This window comes from Saccostrea echinata, unplaced genomic scaffold (assembly GCF_033153115.1).
Source record: "Saccostrea echinata isolate AGI-Se365-2 ecotype Australia unplaced genomic scaffold, CSIRO_AGI_Sech_v1 ptg000019l, whole genome shotgun sequence".
NCBI lineage: Eukaryota > Metazoa > Mollusca > Bivalvia > Ostreida > Ostreidae > Saccostrea > Saccostrea echinata.
The window spans coordinates 929,067-950,500 of record NW_026889768.1 but is presented as its reverse complement, the minus strand read 5'-3'; the positions used below and the strand labels follow the sequence as shown (position 1 = coordinate 950,500).

The following is a 21,434-nucleotide window of genomic DNA, read 5'->3' as shown; positions in this document are numbered from 1 at the left end:
TTGGTATGTGGCTTTACCTTGATTAGTTATAGATCAAGTTTGCATTTTGTCCCGCTTCATTAATTTTTGACGGAATTATGCCATTTTCAATTCTTAACGGGAACAGAACCAGATTACACCTGCCGGTAGGGGACTAGTATTGCTCATGCAATACTCTCAGAATGCTTGTTCCTATAGTAAAGAAACCGATCTCAAATAAAATTCTAATATTTTAAATAAAACTAGAGGACATAAAGAGCCAGACATGAATTAAATTTATTCATGAAATAGATTTCAGTGTTCAGAACTACGACAAAAGGTAGACGTGTCAAAAGGAAAAAAACACAGGGATAAAAAAATAATCTGCGTCGACGCTCACCAACACTCTGCAAAATCACATCTTTATCTTATTCTTTCTCTGTTTTAAAAATATTGCCACGAAGACCTTTTGTCATGGGCGTAATCATAATCACGCTCTTTATTCACCTGTTATTCCGGAAATGGTTACCGTAAATCTTTTTTTAAACATCACATGAGTCGATCACGTGACGCCTTGCAATCGCTTCCTTAATCCATACATTGATTGCTTATGATCTGGAGGTGTGTCAGGACCTTGACCCAAGGTTATTTTGTTATGTTCAAGGGCACTTTTAGAAAATTGTATACTGTGAACAAACATAAATTAGTGCACTCAAATTTTAGCACAAACGTCCTCTTCAACTGATTAACACAATCCTAAATTAGCGCACTAGATTTTTAACAACAACATTTTACATGAGCATGTACATAAATTAGCGAACAAGATGCAGTGCAAAGTGTGCTAAAATAAGATTACTGCTAAAATAAGAATGTTTACAGTAATTTCTATTCTTACCATATCTTCTTTTGGAGAAACATTGGACAAAGATTTATGACCTGAGGGTGTGTCATGACCTTGACTCAAGGTCAATTGGGCAAGTTCAAGGTCACTGATGGAAAAAAGAGTAAAGTTTGTGTCAGGTCCATAACCTTTTAATGGAGAAACATTGGAAGTTTAACTTCCCACATATATTACTTATATATGTCCTGAAGGTGTGTCAGGACCTCGGCCCTTTGTCATTTGAATAAGTTCAGTCTTTTTGAGATGGTATGTAGATGCATATATGTGCACATAATTTTCACATCAGAAAGTATCGTGAAAAAGAGTTGAAGAAGTAAAGTTATGCTTAATGGTGCATCAGTGATCTCTAATTAACATGAAATAAAATCATGGAAGAAATTTTAACTGAATTACTGGGTATAGTTTTTCAAATTTCAGTTTTGTTATGGTATATCATATTTGTTACTATCCTTATTTTTGTCTTTACAGGAACAAGTATCCTTATTACAGATACATGGACAAACCTAGCATCAGCAGCTGGAGGGTAGAGTAGTTTTGTCATGAGCAAAGGGTCATTCCAATATATTTTATGGCTAAATTTTTTTCAATTTTATGGATCATAAATAAAGTGATATTTGCATTGAATTACATGTATAAACGTTTTTTGCAGTCCTCAATTCGACATGCTTTGTACCAGAAGTGGTTTAAGAAGGTCAAGTTTTCTGTGACACAGATCAGATGTAAAGGTTCCTATTGGGCCCTTAACACTGACATTGATCCACCAACATTGAAGCAACCTGACAATGAAAGGTCCCCCCAGTCAACAAAGAACAACGATTCAGCAACTGAAGAACATAATCCTGTTCCTAAAAGTATATTGCATCTAAATATTTCCTGGATATATAGAACTTAAGTTTCAAAAATAGAAATTGAAAATAATATATTTGTAAACTTTTCATCAAGTCTCCTTGCAAATTGTACAACAAATGCATAATAATTCAATCACTGAATAAAAAGACATATTTTAATACTCATAAATTTAAATTTCAACAAAACACAGGCCGTTTCCCCTAGGTCAATTTTCCCAAATTTTCAAAGATTTTTTCTCCACCAGCTTTAATATAAATACAAATGTATGTAATTTTTCCTTACTGAAAAGCCAGAGGGCTTTGGAAATTTGTGAAAATTGCTGTTAATTGATTGATAAATTTCTGATTTGACTTCAGGAAAAAGGAGATCAAAAAAGAAGAAAAATGAAGGGATGTGTCGATTGCAATTCAAATCCAATGGAGAGCTGTTAGAAATGAAAGAAGATACAAAGGAGGCATGGAATCACAATGTTACCAACAGTTTGCAGGTAAAAAAAATGTCTCAATTGCAATAATCTTAAGGTATTGTAAATTGTCAAGTGCTTGACTAACTTTTGAACATTTTCAACTTCTTCTCTAGAACCGCTCAACCAATTTCAACCAATTTTGGCATATAGCATCTTATATGGTTGATTTGCATTCTCTCAGATATTGAAAGCTGAAATGAACTGCTCTGACTAAGGAGATTTAAGGGGAACTGCATATTTAAGGAATTTAAGAAAAGCAAGAGGCCCATGGACCACCACGCTTACCTGAGTAACTTTGGCCCTGCTGTTCTTCACCAGATTTCCCCCTTGTAATACTAACTGTGGTCCCACCCTAGCCCCAGGGGTCATAATTTGAACAATTTAGAATCTACACTACCTCAGAAAGCTTCCACATAAGTTTCAGCTTTTCTGGCCAAGTAAGATTTTTAAAGATTTTTCCTATATATTTCCATGTAATACTTTGATTCCTTATTGTTGCCCCAGATAAGCCCCGGAGGCCATGATTTGAACAACTTAGAATCTACACTACCTCAGGAAGCTTCCATGGGTGATCAGAAAAGGTCTTTTGAGCTTTCAGCTCAGGTGAGCTAAAAAACATTCTGTAATCCAAACTACATGAAGATTCTTATTAGGCTAAACAAAATTGAAAATATAGTTCTCAGGTCCGCATGCATCCATTTTTAAGTAGCAATTATAATTTTTTTGTATTTTAAATAAAATAAAAAGTTGGTAATACAGAAACCTATATAGATTTTTATTTCCTGTAGCCATTTCATATAACAAGCATGGTTTTTTTCCACTTTAAAGCGGAATTCCGCTATTCATATTTGCTCAATCCACTTTAAAATTCGTATTCACATTTTTTAAGTATCTCAGTATTTTCTGATTATACCATTTTTGTCTGTTTTTGCTTCACTTTATTCCTACTTTATTGATTAAATGTAACATGCAATTTCATTGGTTCTTGATTTTAGAAACATTAATTCAACCAATCATTGGAAGTTTTATTAAAAGCATTGATTGAGGTAATGGATTTTGAAGGAAAAATTTTGGAATAAAAAATACCTATCACATATAATTTATTGCCAATAGAAGGGGGGGGGCTCTGTTTTAAAGAAAATTGGCCTGAGAACCCTAATTTCCATTTTACTTAGCCTTAATATGACTTTATGGCCCTGTTTCTAGTATTCTTGCGAAGATTTTTAACAACTGAGAATAAGTTGGGGAAAGAAGCAAAATTTATATTTCAGACAAAACTCAAATAACATTTATGAAAACTTACTACAGTAAGGTTTTTTTTTGGGGGGGGGGGGGGTCACATGACGGGAAACAAACATTTTTTTCAATGTTATTCTGGCCTTAACTTTCATTGCCTTTCATCAAAAGAAGAGATATTGCATAGATTGTGCATTGATTAGTAGTACCCCTATGCATGCGCATTTTAGATCGCTTGATTTTCTGTTTTCTAATGGTACTTGCCCTCCAGGCTAGCAATTACATGTAGATAAAAAAAAAAATATTTGGTTATCATTTCCAGCAACTTAAAAAATATCTAGACTGTGATCTCAATATTTTTAATAGGCACTTCTAAAGGTAGCCAAACAGTATGGACTTAAGATATCTCTTACTGCCACCCCTGTGGGAGGGGACAGTGATGTGAGACAGAGTCCAGTATATCAATGTGACCCAATCCTCTCCAGCTGGCCTTCAGCTTGTCTAACTGGTATGTACAGTCTTCAAACAAAAATTTTCTTCTTTAACTTCCAGTAATATTAATTTCACAATTTCCAGTTTCTATTAGATAATAAAAATTCTTACAATGTATGGTTTTCATATGTAAAGGAACTTGAAACCAGTAAATACAAGAGGTAGCAATTTTGTATTCTTTAGTTTTGAATTAAATCTTAATTTCAGCAACTGGTGGACCGATAAATTCTTTTTGTGATAGTGACCTAATGTATGCAAACTATTCACCTTCAGCAATAGACAACCAAGACTTTGAAAAAGAGTTTGTTTCCAGCCCATTACTACACAATATCAGCCCATGCTTTTCCTCCATTGATTCATGTTCTAATGAAGCAAGCTCATCCAGATGTGACTACAATGTGATTCCATCATTTACTGGTATTCCATGCTCCAGTCTCCAACATATGCACTTATCACAAAACAACTCAATTCATTCTCAGGAAATGTTAGGCAACATGAAAACCATTTTCACAGATTCAGAAACATTGTATGTTAATAAAAATGAGGATACAATGGACTCGTATATTGATGAGCATTTCTCATTACAAGAATTAGAAGACGAAGAAAATAGTGAAACTGAAGAGTTGTTTAGTGCAGTAAACTCTATTTGTGAAAACACAGATGAATATGAAAACAACAGACTGCTTGAAGGGGATGATATTTTAGGGGAAAGTAACATACTGCCGAACTTCTGCAATATCCCCCCAACCTCTCAGTATGATGACCAAAGGCTCTCCCCCTTTCCTAATTCTGGAAATGACTTTACACAAGACAGTTCCCTTGATGATTTTCTCAATAGTGTGTTGAGAATGGGAGGAAATCTGGCAGACACCACATTCAATGATGAAGATCAGGTAGAGGATGATTCTCTTTTTGACCTCTCTTTGATTAATGAAGACTCCTTCTTCCAGCATTGCCAGCTTTTTGATGAGCTCGACAGTTAAAATGCAGAAAAAATGTTTGGGTATATTCTAGTTGCATGATGTTTATTTTGTTGATTTCAGTTTGTGTCATTGTCTTGTTATTATATACATTTGTTGTACCTACGGGTATTATCTACCTTATGTTCTTACAGTATTATTATGCTATGCTTTCAGTTCCGGCAATCATTAATATGAACAAATTCCTCACCCACTAAAATTGCAAATTTGGTAAGTCGAGCAAGCATGTGTAAAATATAATATAATTGTTAATGTATGCATGCAACTGTAGAAAGCATGAAACAATTTCTGCATGTAAAATTTCCTTATGACATTTATATTCTGAAAATATATTAAATAAACATTTGATAAATACTTTTCTTTTTCATGTTTTGCATGGTTATGTTAAGAGTCCTTTAAATTGCATGTTCAGTGCATATTAAACTTCATCTATTAAAATCATTAGAGAAAAATAAATTAAAAATTAGACTGAAGAGGCTGTCCCATCTTGGTACATGAAAATAAAAGAATATGGACAAATGGTTCTGAACTCTTCAATTCCAAACAATTCCCAAACTGAAACAATGTTGCATCTTGTAGCCCGTTTTATAGCTAAAATTTTTATGACCAAAAAAAAAAAAACAACAAAAAATCTTGACCAAAAAAGAATATTCTATTCATTTTTATATAGAAATATATATTTAAAGTTGAAATGTAATATCAGTAAAATAATTATACCTCAGTTTTGATCAGTGAACTCTGCCCATCTGTTTGTGTATATCCAAGCATGTAAAGGAAAAGTCAAAATTATAGAAAAACAAAACATTTTCTCTCTTTCTCCATTTTACTTCATATCCATCATACCACTTTAAAAATAACAAAAAGCTCCATAAATCAAACATGTAAATTAAAAAAAAAAAATAAACCAGAGGCTCATGGGCCACAATGCTCACTGATTAACCTTGGTCCTTTTTTGCATTAGATTTTTTCCCCCATGAGAGATTTTGCCCCATATTATGAATGATTTGAAGCAACTTGATTCTGCACTACCTGAGGATGCTTGCATTGATCTATGACTAATCATGGTCTAGATCTAGCTGTTCTTGAGAGGAACACTTCAAAAAATGTTTTTCTCTTAAATCCAGTGTGAAACTCTCACCACCTGCTAGGCTCCACTCTACCCCTGCAGACCATGATTTGAAGAAACCTGAATCTGCACTACCTGAGGATGCTTTCATATTTATATCACAAAATGGCCTTGCTGTTCTTAATTAAAAAGAAGATTTTTAAAGATTTTTCCCTATTTATTCCCCTATCTTAGGAGGGCACAATTTGAACTTGAATGTGCTCTATCTGAGAATGCTTGCATATATGACTAAACAAGACCTCCTTTTCTGGAGAAAAAGATTTTTTTCCCTATATATTGCCATGTAACCCCCCCCCCCCCCCCCCCCAAATTTTGATGACCCCTACTCCCAGGAACCATGATTTGAAACTTGTATCTGCCAAGGATGCTTGCATATTAATATCAATTATCATGGCCTTGCTGTTCTTGTGAAGAAAATTATTAAAAATATTTTCCCTATATATTCCAATGTAAAAATTTGATCCCTTGTAGCCCCATCCTGACCCCGCCACATTCATGCCTTTTCTTGATTATTTACCCTTTTAAGGGAGTATGGCCTTTCACTTGAACAATTTTTAATCCCATTTACCCAAGATGCTTTGTGCCAAGTTTGATTGAAGTTTGAGAAATCAGAAATGTGAAAAGTTAACAGAAAGATAGATGCATGATGGACAAACTTCGATCAGAAAAGTTCACTTGAGCAGCCCACTCAGGTGAGCTAAAAAGCAATAACAAAGTATTTGAACAGAAAACAATATAAAAATACAGCTATAATGCATTTCCACAAGACCTGAAAAAGACTTTCCAGCAGTAATGTATAGAATATAATAATAAGCATAATGTACATTGTATTGCAGTTAAAGACGTACAACACAGTGGGGGAGATAACTCTTGCGATTTGAATTAAACATTTATTGTGACGTTAATAATAAAGCGTCAAAATGATGAGTGATGCGATCCCGATGAATTAAGTAAAAACAGAAAAATGGGATTAGGGACTTGATTTTGATTCCTTTATGAGTAGCGAATTCTATCTTTGATTTTTTTTTTAATTAAACCCCTCCCCCCTATGAAAAGGAAGAAATGAAATTTCTTTAATTTCATATTGTGTAAATGGTATCCGTGATCAAAGCACAGCATTCTTCATCTGAAAATTTTTTATGTTGCATTGTTTTTTTTCCCGTAACAGTTGGCTACATAACATTCTGATTACAGGTCTATCTTAAAATTATGTATTCAGCAAATAAATATTGTTTTGTTCTTCTTTTATATATATATAAAAAAACAAACAAACAAGTAAGAAAAAAAAAAACATATTTTACAATGTAATTATCGATACTGTTCTCAGAAGCTCACTGATCAAAGAGGAACAACTCTAAAAATGTTTTCCTCCCTTAAGTTTGAAAATTGTTATTAAGAAACAATAAATATTCCATTTATATCACAGAAGAGTTGAACATACACCATTGTGGGTTTACTTTTAGCAATAAATAAAATTAAAATTCATTAAATATGAGTAAATTTCAATGTCGGTTGAATTTCATATCCAGGTATGAAATATGAATTCATATGTATGGACTACATACAGTTACCTAACACGTGGGCATAAAATCCTAAGCAAGTTTTACTTAAATACAAAACATACTAGTAGTCAATATTTAATATGCATACACAAATTAGCAAATTAGTACTTCAGGAATTCAATGGACTATATATGTCTGCAATGTATCCAATGTTTCATCAAGCTTGAAATAGTCTGTGTCACAAAAAAAAGTAAAGGAGAAGGGGGGGGGGGGGGGGTCGTAGTAAAAATCGTATATGAAATAGTCTGTGTCACAAAAAAAAGTAAAGGAGAAGGGGGGGGGGGGGGGGGTCGTAGTAAAAATCGTATATAGATCTACATTTAAATGCACTTTACATTTGAAAACTCTGATAAAATTAAATGTAAATATCATTTTTAAAGCAAAAGATATATTCCAACTTGGAATTTTTTATGTATATTTGTAAATTCATAGCATTTGATCGTCCCAAGTCTGAAAGATGCTTGAGAAACGTGATTTAGGGAGAAAGGCAGAGGGGGTGATTTTCCGCTATAAATTCAAAACAAGTCGTTTAAAAAATTTACAAAAAATTATGAAGATTATTTTTGCAACCAACTACATAAATAAAGTATTTATTCTAAAATTAAATGATAGGTTTTTTCATAAAAAATAAATTATTTAAATTGAAAAATATGCATTTTTCAAGGCTAAGATGAACCATAGTTTTTCAGTTTAAGGTCTTCAAAAAATCTGTGTCGAATTTTACTTCTACAAAATTACTTTACTTATGTGTTTAATGGTCAAACAAATTAGTCGATGAAGTTTGACAGACAGGCAATCCAGAAGTTTTTGAAAATCAGGAATTTTTTAGTTGGTTGATTGAAAATTTCTTCTCCTCGTGAACAGCTAAAGGGGGGTAACTTTTGGAACTTCCGGTCCAAATATGACTCAAATGATTTTGTCCACATTGTGCATACACATAGTAGATATTGTCATGTATAAAATGCACAAAAATTAAAAAAAAAAAAAATAAACAGCAGGAATTTTTGGGGGGTGGGTGTGTTGTACATCCTTAAACATATTAAGATTCTAAAAACACTGAATAATTATATGTATAAGTAAGTACAATATACCCTCGTTACTGCCCTATACACCGTCACAGGCAGCAAGTAAGTACAATTACAATCATTAAATGCAAGTTTAAAAGCTCAGAGGCTTAAGAAATGCACACATTAAATTCAAAACCTCGGAACAATTTCTTAAAAAAATAACAAAAAAAAAAACAGTATGATAAGCAAAAAAAAAAAAAATTCATTTTTAAGTAAAAGAACAGACATGATCTCATTAAGTTCAAATTCAGAAATAACTCTAAGGCAGTGTTGTTAGTTTTAAGTCTCCAAAATGTAATTAATTTATAGATGTTAAAGTTAAAAATGGAAAAGTCAAGTCGCTGAAAATGATTTCTTATTCTTCGGCATCAAAATCGTATTTCTGAATTAATTAGTCTGCCTTGCTATTAATCTAGCCATGGCTTCCATATGCCTCCATGTTTACGTGGGTTTCCTTCTGGGTCAAATGGCTTATTTCCAGGAGGTATCATCATGGTTTTCTCATACAATTTAATTTTGTCCATCAGTTTAGACACAATATCCATATGACTAGCTGCTATGTTGTTGTATTCACAAGGATCTGAGGGTATATGATACAAACATGGAACTTTATTTGCCTGACAGTTTGTACTGGCATTGGAAGGCTTGGTTCCACACTGAATTGTTACTGGTGTTCCATGAATGGGATTAAATGACTGAGGTTCAAACTCCATTTCTTGTACAAGTCTCTTTCTACTATTTTGTTGAGAAATGTCAATTCTCAACTTGTTATTATTGTTAGAGTCTGTAGAGACTTGGTATGGGGGATACCAACCATCCCAGCCCATTACAGGACCATATATAAGTTTGTAATCGCCCACTCTTATAGCCCCTGTTTTATCCAGTGGGTCTATGTTATGCAGCAGTTCATTCCTGACTGGCCTGCCATTAGTCTGTAATACTTGCCACTGGTCTACTCCATAGAGATTCTTGAGATCCCCTGCGTGGCCCCCTGCAGCTGTGTACAGAGTTGGTAACCAGTCTGTCACGTGAATCATCTGATTAGACACATAACCTTTGGACTTTAACAGTGGACTGGATATGAAGCCAGCTCCTCGCACACCTCCCTCCCATAGTGTGGCCTTGACACCTCTAGCAAATAAAGCATTTTATCATGGCTTGGTAATTTTTCATTCTTTCCTGCTAATTAAAAATAAAGATCTCTCTTTGGAGAAAATCAACCTAAAGATTCCTCATGGCTCAATTTTACTTAAAATTACTTATTCTGGTTGGTGTCCTGATTTTTGTTTTAAAAAAAAAAATTAAACAAGAATTTGATAGATGTTTGCTTCTTATTTTACCTTAGAGGATAGTTGCTGGCAGCATTACCATCAAACCCATTAGCTGGACCACCATTGTCTGTTGTGAAAACAATTATGGAGTTTCCAAACATTTTCTTATCTTTAAGTGTTTGCACAATGGACCCAACAGCATCATCCAATGCAGATACCATAGCTGAATTGAAGAAGAGATTCCATATTATATTGTGACAATTGTCTTAATTGAAAGAGAAACTGAAGTTACGTACCATAGAGGCAAATATTTTGTTAGATGAAAGTTGAATGGTTTCATTAATGTATTTAAGGGGGTGGGTTAATTATAACCCTGTATGAATTCACAAGTAATGAATTAACATTCATTTTGTAGTGCACAATTCCTCGGTAAATTTCATCATGAGTTTCATTTTAATTCAAGAATTTACCCACAAAATTAACAAAATTTTATCATCTCTGAAATCTGCTGCTTCTCTAGTGTAGAAAACTATCCTATTAAGAAATCCATCATTATCGCAGAACCAAAGACAAACTTTGAGAGATCAAGAGTTTGAGTTTTCAAGAGTCTACAATTTTCGGGTTAGTTGACAGGTTTTTATAATCAGTCTACTTTGATGTTATGATTTTCATTCATTTCTGTTGCTAATATTACACTTGTGCTTTATCAACCATACTTGTATTTTTCAGGTCAATATATAGATCTGATTTTAAAACTGAATAAAGCAAAAAATGTATATTAGTTGTCATTATACTGTATTTGTTTATTCTGTGTAAGACAGACATCATATTACACATTCGTCACATGATATCAAACATTGAACACAGTTCTGTAAGTATTAATTTGTTCTGCAATAATCATCATATTGACTGATGCTATTATGCATAGTTTCTGCATTTTTCGTATTCATTTTAACTTTAACACTGACTCGGAATAAGTGTCTCGTCTCATAATCAATTTCTACTTATCACTGTGTCTCCATATTATCATAAGAAAGTCAACGTTAATTATTTTAAGAGCAGACATGCAACAATATGATCAATTATCACAGTAAAAGTGTTGTCACCTGAATAAACAACCTGTTCCTCGTCTCATGTCTAATGCCTATAGCTATCTAAATGGTCATGTAAAGGTGTTAATTAAGTAACGCTTTCATACACATAGCCAATTTTAGGTATCGAGGGTAATTTACAACAGATTTAAGCGATCAAGAACTTCAAGAGATCAAAGTTCGAGCCATCAAGAGTTACCTGTATGTACCTGCATATGTTTTTCTCTCTGTATTATGTATGTGTGGGAATTTCTTGATATACTTTGTGGGAGCTTGGAGATTTTTCCCACTTGGAAGATTTCCACTGTGGACAGCTTGGAAAGGCAGGTACAGAAACAAGGGCTGTAAATTTATTAAACTCTGTCAGTCTCTAGAATTCCAATTACAAACTTCTTCACAAATCAATTCTCACAGTTTTATTGCTTCAAGAGCTGGATGCAAAAAATGGGCAGATTTTGATTACTCCCCACCCTTCCCAAAATTTCTTTCTTATACATGTTAGCCTCTTACTCCCCCATTTTTGGAATGATTTTTCTTCAGTTCCTTTGTTGTCTTACTTCTGATGTGTTATGTTTCTGTATGATCATGTTGGCCTCTTGTCTGAACAAGTCTGTGGAGTACTGTCCAATTCCTGTAAAGTCCACTGTTGTGTTTCTCCAGAAGTCAAAGCCAAAATATTCCTGGAATGCAAAATTCTTTTCATTAAAAGTCTACAGAGATATAAGGTAGAAAAGAGGGAAGCATGCACAGCATTATTCAGTTGTGGAATTTCAACTAGAACATAATCATAAAGTTATAAACAGTTAACTTTATAAGCTCTACTGGTCAGAGACCAGAAGAGCTTATGTAATAGTAAGGTGTCTGTTGTTTGTCCATCCATCTGTCTGTCTGTTTACAATTTTTCAAAATGCTACTCCTCCTACAGTCTGATTTTTATACAACTTGGTATACAAATATATCCTGTATCCTATATCCTGTATATCAGTTTTTGATTTTGATGAACAGTGTTGCCATGGTTACTAAAAATAGAATTTTGTGAAAATCTTTCAAAACACTACTTCTCCTACAGTTTTAATCCGATTTCAATGGAACTTTCTTCACAAGTACACTACACTAAGATACATAAATCTGTGTACTGATTTTTTGATTTCAATGAACAGTGTTGCCATACCCAAAGTTGCCAGTTACTAAAAATAGAAATTTCTGAGAAATGCTTTCAGTGCTACTCCTTGTATAGTTTTAAATTCATGTGGATTTCATTCAAAAGGCCACCCCTTTTCTCTGTCTGATTTCAATGAAATTTCCTACACAAGTAGATTACATAAAGATACATAACTCTGTATATTGTTTTTTGATCTCAGTGAACAGTGTTGCTATGATTACTAACAAGAGGCCCATGGGCCACATCGCTCACCTGAGCACATTGGCTAGGAAAAAAAGCAAAAATCAGTACAGTATTGAAAAGTTTACGGGGGGGGGGGGGGGGTGTTGAATTTTAAACTACCTGATGATGCTTTCATATCAATATAACAAATGGCTTTATTGTTCTTGAGCAGCAGATTTTTTCCCATATATTCATTTGTAAAAATTTGATCCCCCATTGTGGCCCCACCCTACCCCCGGGGGCCCTCATTTGAACAAATTTCATTCTACACTACCCAAAGATGCCTCCATATCAATTTGACTAATCATGGCTTTTCTGTTCTTGAGAAAAAGACTTTTTCCTATATATTCCTCTGTAAACTTTGATCACCCATTGTGGCCCCAACCTATCCCCTGGGTAATGATTTTAACAAACTTGAATCCTAACTATCTGAGGATACTTCCACATAAATATGACCAATCATGGCTTTACTGTTCTTAAGAAGAAGATTTTTAATGATATTTTCCTATATATTTCTATGTAAAACTTAGATCCCCAATCGTGGCCCCACCCTACCCCCGGGGGTCATGATTTGAACAAATTTGAATCTTCACTACCTGAGGATGCTTCCATATAAATATGACCAATCATGCCTTTGCTGTTCTTAAGAAGAAGATTTTTAAAGATATTTTCCTATATATATTTATGTAAAACTTTGATCTCCCATTGTGGCCCCACCCTACCCCCGGGGGTCATGATTTGAACAAACTTGAATCTACACTACCTGAGGATGCTTCCATAAAAATATGACCAATCATGGCTTTGCTGTTCTTAAGAGGAAGATTTTGAAAGATATTTTCCTATATATTTCTATGTAAAACTTGGATCCCCCATTGTGGCCCCACCCTACCCCCGGGGGTCATGATTTGAACAAACTTGAATCTACACTACCTGAGGATGCTTCCATATAAATATGACCAATCTTGGCTTTACTGTTTTTAAGAAGAAGATTTTTAAAGATATTTTCCTATATATTTCTATGTAAAACTTGGATCCCCCATTGTGGCCCCACCCTACCCCTGGGGGTCATGATTTGAACAAACTTGAATCTACACTACCTGAGGAAGCTTCCATATAAATATGACCAATTTTGGCTTTACTGTTCTTAAGAAGAAGATTTTTAAAGATATTTTCCTATATATTTCTATGTAAAACTTGGATCCCCCATTGTGGCCCCACCCTACCCCTGGGGGTCATGATTTGAACAAACTTGAATCTACACTACCTGAGGAAGCTTCCATATAAATATGACCAATTTTGGCTTTACTGTTCTTAAGAAGAAGATTTTTAAAGATATTTTCCTATATATTTCTATGTAAAACTTGGATCCCCCATTGTGGCCCCACCCTACCCCCGGGAGTCATGATTTGAAGAAAGTTGAATCTACACTACCTGAGGATGTTTCCACATAAGTTTCATCTCTCCTGGCCCAGTGGTTCTTGAGAAGAAGATTTTTAAATGATGCCATTATTTTTTCACTAATTCCAAATTATCTCCCCTTGAAAGAGGGCGTGGCCCTTCATTTGAATAAACTTGAATCCCCTTTACCCAAGGATGCTTTGTGGCAAGTTTGGTTGAATTTGGCCCAGTGGTTCTTGAGAAGAAGATGAAAATGTGAAAAGTTTATGACAACGACGACGACAACGATGACGACAGACAATGGACAAATTTTGATCAGAAAAGCTCACTTGAGCCTTTGACTCAGGTGAGCTAAAAATGGAAATTTCTGTGAACTTTAGGTCTGGTTGTTATTAAACTTGCCTCAAAAAAAAACTAAACCCCCCGGTTATTCTATTTACACATATTGCTGTTGTTACTCAAGTTCAAGTGCTTCCATCTGCCTCCTTTATATGTACAAACCAGTAGAGCAACAGTCTTGTCACCTTCATATGTACAAACCAGTAGAGCTACAATCTTGTCAGAGACTTCTGGTTTATAAATCTTTTGATTTATGATACAAATATTATAAAAGACAATAAATTTAACACATTACGTTACTGAAATGACACTTTGTGTCTTACATAAATGCAAATGAAATGTCTTTTATCACTTCTTTTTATATTTTTATTTCAAATTCAGTTTATAGTATACCTCATTGGCCTCTGATGTATGATCATAATAATCTCCACACCCAAGATAATATCCATAGTGTGTCTCAAAGCCTCTGTACAGGGGAGTAAACTCTTTTCTATGAAATCCAAGATGCCACTGAAATGAGTAAACAAGGGTAAAATAATGCAGAAAAGATGTGCAATAAATAGTGACATTAAGAAGAATTGGCCACTTTCCCCCTCACCACCACCAAACCCACCACCATCACTTGATTTTACTTTTTTATCCAACACAAATATGATATACTGAGAGAGAAAATACTTCTGACTGACCTTGCCAATCATGTGCCGTCTATAGCCTAATTTTTGGAAATACTGAGGCATTATTGTTTCATTTAGGGGTAGTCCATAGGGCTGAGAGGCAACTATTACTCCTGACTGAAGACCTGATAGAATAAACAGTCTTCATTTAACACTCCACAACTTCCCTGTTCTCAAAATAACCTTAAGAAAGAGGGAACTACAAACTGATGCTATTCTTGAGATTCTGTGAATATATAACATTTGATAACATGGAAATGATGACAAAATTGACAAGCTACTATAATAAATGTCGAAGTTTTCACTTGTCAACTTTCTCATTCATTTGCCAAATTTTCTAAAATAAGGAAATGGTCAATCTTTCAACCTTTTAATATAAAAATGTTTACAGTAATCATCAGAAGGAAAAATAAAGCTTATAGTCACACAGGACCCTATGCTGTGTATTTATCACTAATTTTGAATTCTCAAAATCTTTTGGTATCTCTCTCACCAACCATCTTGTATCATTATAGCAACTATGTCTGCATATAGGTGAAATAAACTTAAGCTTTCCTATCTCTTAAAAATGTGTTCATGAGAAAATAAGTCATTTTGACCTTGGCCAAATAAAAAAAAATGCGTGGTTTCAGTAACGATGCCATTAGGGTTGGATACCGTTAAGGATGAAACGGTACGATACCATACCGGTATTTTTGAAACGATACGGTATTTTTACCGATACGGTACTATATCTTGATGAATAAGAATAAGGGTTCATTTCATAACAAATATGCTTTCACCAATCATCAACCTTTCAACGTTATAACCTAAAATGAGCTTATAAACTATGTTATATTTCAACCTTTTAATAAATGAACAACAAAACAAATAAATTGAATCTCAAACAAATTAACTTGAATAGATACATAATCACAAGTATACACAACTTCCATGGTTGCAAGGACCCATTTTGTTTGGTCGCACTAAACAATGAACATTAGAAGATGGATAGAAATGCACATCACATTTTTGCGACATTTTGCCTTTTTAATTTACATCTATTATCAGTTTTTATTAATTAAATTAAAACACGATTAATTTTAATGTATTTAAGTTCTTTTAATAAAAGAGATATACGTACTGATTTACCTCGAATATCGGCCGGCAGTCGAAAGCAGGTGTCGTATAGTCAAACAAAGCATCCATTTCGTTAATTAGCCTACTCTTTCAATATGTGGAGAATTCTATTTTAGAGAGTTTTAAATCTTTTTGAATGTATTAGAATGTTTCTAAGATTAAGAAATAGTACCGTTATTAGTACCGGTATTAAATGAAACGGTATTTTACCGGTATTTTTGAAGTAACTATTCGGTACGGTATTGGTACCGAGTACCGGTATCCAACCCTAGATGCCATAAAATAATAAGGGTAGGTAGGTAGGAAATAACTATTTTTTTTACTTTACTTTTTTATTTTGATAGCATCAGTCAACTATTCAATACACTGTTTTTCGTCATTTACATACCAGTACTCATAATGACCAAATAACAAAAAAATATATGTATACTCTTTAAAACACTTGACAATGGGATAGACAAGTTTTTACAGTGTCTAAGACATGTATTTTATTGACTGCACTAGAGAAAATTGTACAAGTAAAAAAAAAAGTCTGGTTCAAAATCTGGATTTGGAGTAAAAAGTAGTAGGGTCAGTGGGTAAAATTAGGGTCGGTCAGGTTACTGGAAACACACATATTAAGGTTAAACTTTCTCAAATGCAAATCAAATATATTGGTACCCAAAGTAAGGTCTTGTCTCGAGGAATATACCTGTGAAGTATGAAAGCCCTTGCAGCAACCATTGAATAGATATGGAAAAGGTTAAAGTTTTTCAAAAGCAAATCAAACATCAAGGTCAAATGGTCAAAATTAATGGTACCCAAGGAAAGGCCTTCTCACAAGAAATAAACATGTGAAATATGAAAGCCCTAGCACCAACCATTCAAAAGTATTGGCCAAGGTTAAAGTTTTTCAAAAGTAGGTCAAACTCCAAGGTCAAAGTTGTTGGTATCCAAAATAAGGTCTTGTCACAAATATTGCATATGTGAAGTATGAAAGCTCTAGCACTAACTATTCAAAAGTATTGGCCAAGGTTAAAGATTTTCAAAAGTAGGTCAAATTCCAAAGTCAAGGTCAATGGGCTACAATTGTTGGTATCCAAAGGAAGGTTAGTTAACAAGGATTACATATGTGAAGTATGAAAGCCCAAGCACCAACCGTTCAAAAGTTATGGCCAAGGTTAAAGTTTTTCAAAAGTAGGTCACACTTCTAGGTCAACATCAAAGGGTCAAAGTTGTTGGTATGCAAAGGAATATCTTGTCACAGAGATTACACATGTAAAGTATGATAGCTCTAGCATCAATTGCTCAAAAGTTATGGACAAGGTTAAAGTTGGGTAAAATTTTGTTAAACTGGGTCAAACTCTTAGGTCAAGGTCAAAAGGTCAAATATGATGGTACCCAAAGAAAGGTCTTGTCACAAGAAATACATGTGTGAAATATGAAAGCAATAGCTGCTACCAATCCAAAGTTATGAGTAATGGTAAAGATTTTGCAGACAAACAGACAGCTAGACAGACAGACAGACAGCTAGACAGACAAACAGACAGCTAGACAGACAGACAGACAGTGCAAAAACTATATGCCCCGAATCTTTGATTACGGGGGCATAACTAGAGTGTGTAATTTTTGAAAAGTGAGAAACTTTAAATGAATGATGGTGGTAAATCATAATTTTTCTGAGATCAAAAAGATTGAATCATACAGCTTTAATGTTTATTTCAATAGCCTTGACCCTCTGGCCTTTTTTTCAGAGACACCAAAATCTGCAGGTATCTCTCATTAACCATTCTTCCCTTGCATAGTACATTTTGTAAATACAGTCTAGGTTAGAAAAATTCCAAGTCATTTAAGAAATAATTCCTATGTTGGAGGACTTGTTGGAAAATATACCCTGATAGTCGAGAGATTTTGTTAGCAAATAAAACCCAGCTAGAAGGGCAAGGTTTTTATTTGCCAAAAAATCTCGAGATTGAGTGTATATTCTCCAACAGTTCTGAGGACAAGGGAATTATTTCTATTCTGCTACAGTAAATATTTAAATTTCTTTATAGAGAAATGCAGAAGCTAGATTTGGATGTCATCATAAGTGTTTTATGACGTCACATCCTTGTTCCATGTGTTCATTTGTATCTCAAGCATTAGAAAAAGTAAAAATTGAATGTAATCAAAATCCAAAGTTAATTTTTTCCCACCAATTTGCATCATAATCAAAAGATACCTCTATCCTTTTCCTTGTGAAGGCAGTCAAAATTAGAGGAAAGTGATTTTAAATTAATGATAATTTGTTGATGGCGTTTGTGATTTATTGGAAAATAATGGCTGCAGCATCTCGTATCTTTGCAATAACCATAGTAGAATGTAACTATCATAATGTTCATATCTATCATATTGACCTTGACCTTTGACAATCATTTTAAATCTATGCATAGGTGCTTTGCAATTACCATCCTCAATCTATTTAGAGAATATGAAGTCTGTTAATTGAAAGGTACACAAGTTATCACATCTTGTTGAAGGATGGACATACGACTTTTTTAACTGTGCAAACATCAAACACAAACTGACTTACCTACTACTTTACAAAACCTTTCTATACACATCTTACAATGGCCTTTAATTAAGCATATTAGATCCAGAAGAGATACAAACCTGTTTGAATAGGGTGCCTTCCTGACATCAGAGCCCCTCGAGTAGGGGTACAAATTGGGGACACATAGTAATTATTGAGAATAATTCCTCCATATGCCAAACTGTCTATGTTAGGAGTAGGGATCTGGTTTGATCCATGGAAACTCACATCATTATAACCCTACAGTAACATAATAAATATTCACTTCATTATAACCCTACAGTAACATAATGAATATTCACATCATTATATTTCCATTTCTATTTGTTTTCTCTGTGATAACTCTTTGAAAGTTAGTTGAGTTGATTTCTTGATCATTCTACCGGAATGTAAATTTCGCCAAGCAAAAGGTCAGGAGCTAAGAAGGCCGAATATGCATGTAATTCTCATGCGGCTGTCTTTGTGTCTGATGCTAAGGAGGCTTAATATGCATGTAAATCTCGTGCAGCTGTCTTTGTGTTTGACGTCAGTGGGCGGGGATTATTGAAATTGACATGTGAGGCCTCTTGTAATTAAATCTATTAGTCTACATTTTTAAAATCTAAATTTACAATTTTATTTCACAATGAAATGGAAATATAAGGAATTACTGACTTCGCCCGTTATGCAAATTATTCCTCATTTCCAACTATCGTTGATGTCCCTGGCATACTCTACTAACTAGACAGTGATTCCTTTAAAATAACCCTATACAGTAACATAATAAATATGCACATCATTATAACCCTACAGTAACATAATAAATATTCATGAGAGGTCATTATAATCTTACAGTAAATGAATAAATTTATATTCACATCATTATAACCCTACAGAAACAAAATACATATTCAATGTTTTATAACCCTTTATAATAGAATATATGTACAATCATTTGGTATTGTACATGTAAATTTAAGTATTACTTAACTAATTTTTTTTCTCCTGAGTTATTACAGTAAAATCAATATTTCTTTACCAAATCATCAGCCACTATGAGGATGATATGTGGTCTGGTTGTGGCTGCAGTTGTAACATCACACAAAACAACACTGAATAGAAACAGAAGTCTACAGCAATTCCTCACCATTGTCTACAAAAAAGTATCAACAATAAAACTTATGCAGGGGTGAACTTATTTATATACTCAATGTTACTGTATTTGATCTCATACATATTTTCGTCTCAAAAGAGCTATTGATTTTAATAAAAATTCAATCTTTCTGCAGGCAACAGCTTGAAAATCACATAATACCTGAATCTTTGACAATAAACAAGGACTGCATCCACAATTTTTTTTTCAATGGGTTATTACCATAATCTCCATACTAAGCCCCTTTGGGTGCTTGGAAAATTGAAAAAAGGGATGTTACTAAGACAAAGGGAGTGTCTTTAGGTAGTTCAAGTTCTAATCCTATAATCATTAAATGACTTTTGATAGACAAAATGTTCAGATTCTGTCAATCTGATAAATTTAAAGATACACATGTAAAACAGATCACCAATGCAGCATTAAAATTATTTACTGTCGCATTAATTCTCACAAGGTGTTGTTTGCATTTTGAACCTTACTATGTTGGTTTCCAGGTTTTCTTTAGTTTGTATTCTGATAAATTTGCAACCAGTCACACCAACACATGATCAAATAAACAATTTAATCAAACATATTCTTTTTCTATCCATTTGGAGGTGTGACTTGTGGACTTGGGAAATAAAACAGAGCCCTAGCTTATTCTCTGAAAATGGATAAATATTTCAGGGGAAACTTATAGGGGCAGGGGTTCTTAATAGGGAGAACACATTAGTAATTAGTCCGAAATATCTGACGTTTTCCAGGCTTCTTTGACAATTTTGATATTTTACGTGCCAGGAAAAAGTCAGAACTGGCGCCATAATGAAAACTGGAAATTTCACCGTCTCCAACCGGAGCTGATTTTCGATACTTGCGAACTGAATTAAATGCCGAACTTACCATTTATCAGTAGCACAATGCTCATAGTATTCACCAATATTGATGAAAAGAAAATATCACCCCACATTTCGATTTTGTCTTGCAAGATTTTAAAATGCATGAAATGAAAAGAAAACTCGACCGTCTGATAAAATGTTTTCACCAGATTGTATATTTCATAAACAAACCCATATAAACCATGTTGGTGAGTACTAAAGGCTTTGTACTATTGATAAGTTGTGAATTCAGGATTTAATTCGGTTCGCAAGTATCGAAAATCAACCTGAGAATGCCGCCTCCAGTTGGAGGTGGCGAATTTCCAGTTTTTGTAATGGCGCCAGTTCTGACATTTTCCTGGCACGTAAAATATCAATATCGTAAAAAAAAGCCTGGAAAACGTCAGATATTTCGGACTAATTAGTAATATGCATTCATTTCTAGAATGACTGAACCAATTTTGGTAGATAATATTTAATTAAGGGAAACAGAAATTGTAAATTTTTATTTTATTTAATTTGGGTCACGTGGTCAGGTTTTCTTTGTATTCAAATTCCATAGCCTATGTCCCAGTGTAACTACCAATTGCCTTGCATTAAGAATGAAGCTCTGTTCGCTTAGCGTTTGTAATTTTGTGAAACACTGCATGATCATGCTAATGTCAAAGTTTAAAAATTAAATCAAACTCCAAGGACAAGGTCATAGAGAAAAAAAAGTCTTGTCACAACGAATACACATGTGAATTATCAGGGGCCTATACATGATAGGTATATATGTTAGTTATGTACAAACTACAAAGCCCTGACAAGAACACCAACCGTTCAAAAGTTATGCCATATGACCAAGATTCAAGTTTTTGCGCACAAAAAGACAGACAGGCAGACCAAAAATTATATGCCTTAAATTTCTGATTATGGGAGCATAAAGTTGCAGGTACTTTACCTGTCTTCGAGTCATACGACAGATCGTGCTTATGGTGAAGT

At 33.9% G+C, this 21,434-nt stretch overlaps 2 protein-coding genes across 4 annotated transcripts in view; one reads left to right on the top strand and one right to left on the bottom strand.

Annotated features, from left to right (window-relative positions):
- Nucleotides 1-10,055, top strand: part of LOC133189529 (uncharacterized) — a 16,797-nt gene extending 6,742 nt beyond the window's left edge. The window contains exons 5-11 of one of the 3 annotated variants that reach the window (XM_061324885.1): nt 1,328-1,382; nt 1,509-1,710; nt 2,065-2,195; nt 3,777-3,918; nt 4,110-4,795; nt 5,039-5,092; nt 9,983-10,055. In XM_061324885.1, the coding sequence (XP_061180869.1) occupies nt 1,328-1,382; nt 1,509-1,710; nt 2,065-2,195; nt 3,777-3,918; nt 4,110-4,795; nt 5,039-5,059 (1,237 nt within the window). In that variant the 3' untranslated portion in view covers nt 5,060-5,092; nt 9,983-10,055. Of the gene's footprint in view, nt 1-1,327; nt 1,383-1,508; nt 1,711-2,064; nt 2,196-3,776; nt 3,919-4,109; nt 5,238-9,982 lie in introns of those variants that run through there. The other 2 variants (XM_061324884.1, XM_061324883.1) reach the window with 2 other exon arrangements.
- On the bottom strand, nt 8,888-21,434 carry LOC133189530 (arylsulfatase J-like). The gene is made up of 9 exons (XM_061324887.1): nt 21,394-21,434; nt 19,483-19,596; nt 18,545-18,704; nt 14,807-14,919; nt 14,514-14,630; nt 11,557-11,679; nt 11,209-11,341; nt 9,978-10,131; nt 8,888-9,768 (listed from the first exon to the last, which is right to left on the bottom strand). Exons 1-9 carry the CDS (start codon nt 21,406-21,408, stop codon nt 9,045-9,047), a joined length of 1,653 nt encoding a protein of 550 aa, XP_061180871.1. The 5' UTR covers nt 21,409-21,434; the 3' UTR covers nt 8,888-9,044.

Bases quoted from the DNA above. Each gene is read 5' to 3' on its own strand.
- LOC133189530 (XM_061324887.1), bottom strand. The intron at 11,680-14,513 runs GTATACTATAAA...TTTGCATTCCAG, and splicing joins ATACATCAGAGGCCAATGAG to GAATATTTTGGCTTTGACTT. The intron at 9,769-9,977 runs GTAAAATAAGAA...TTTATTTGCTAG, and splicing joins GCCAGCAACTATCCTCTAAG to AGGTGTCAAGGCCACACTAT.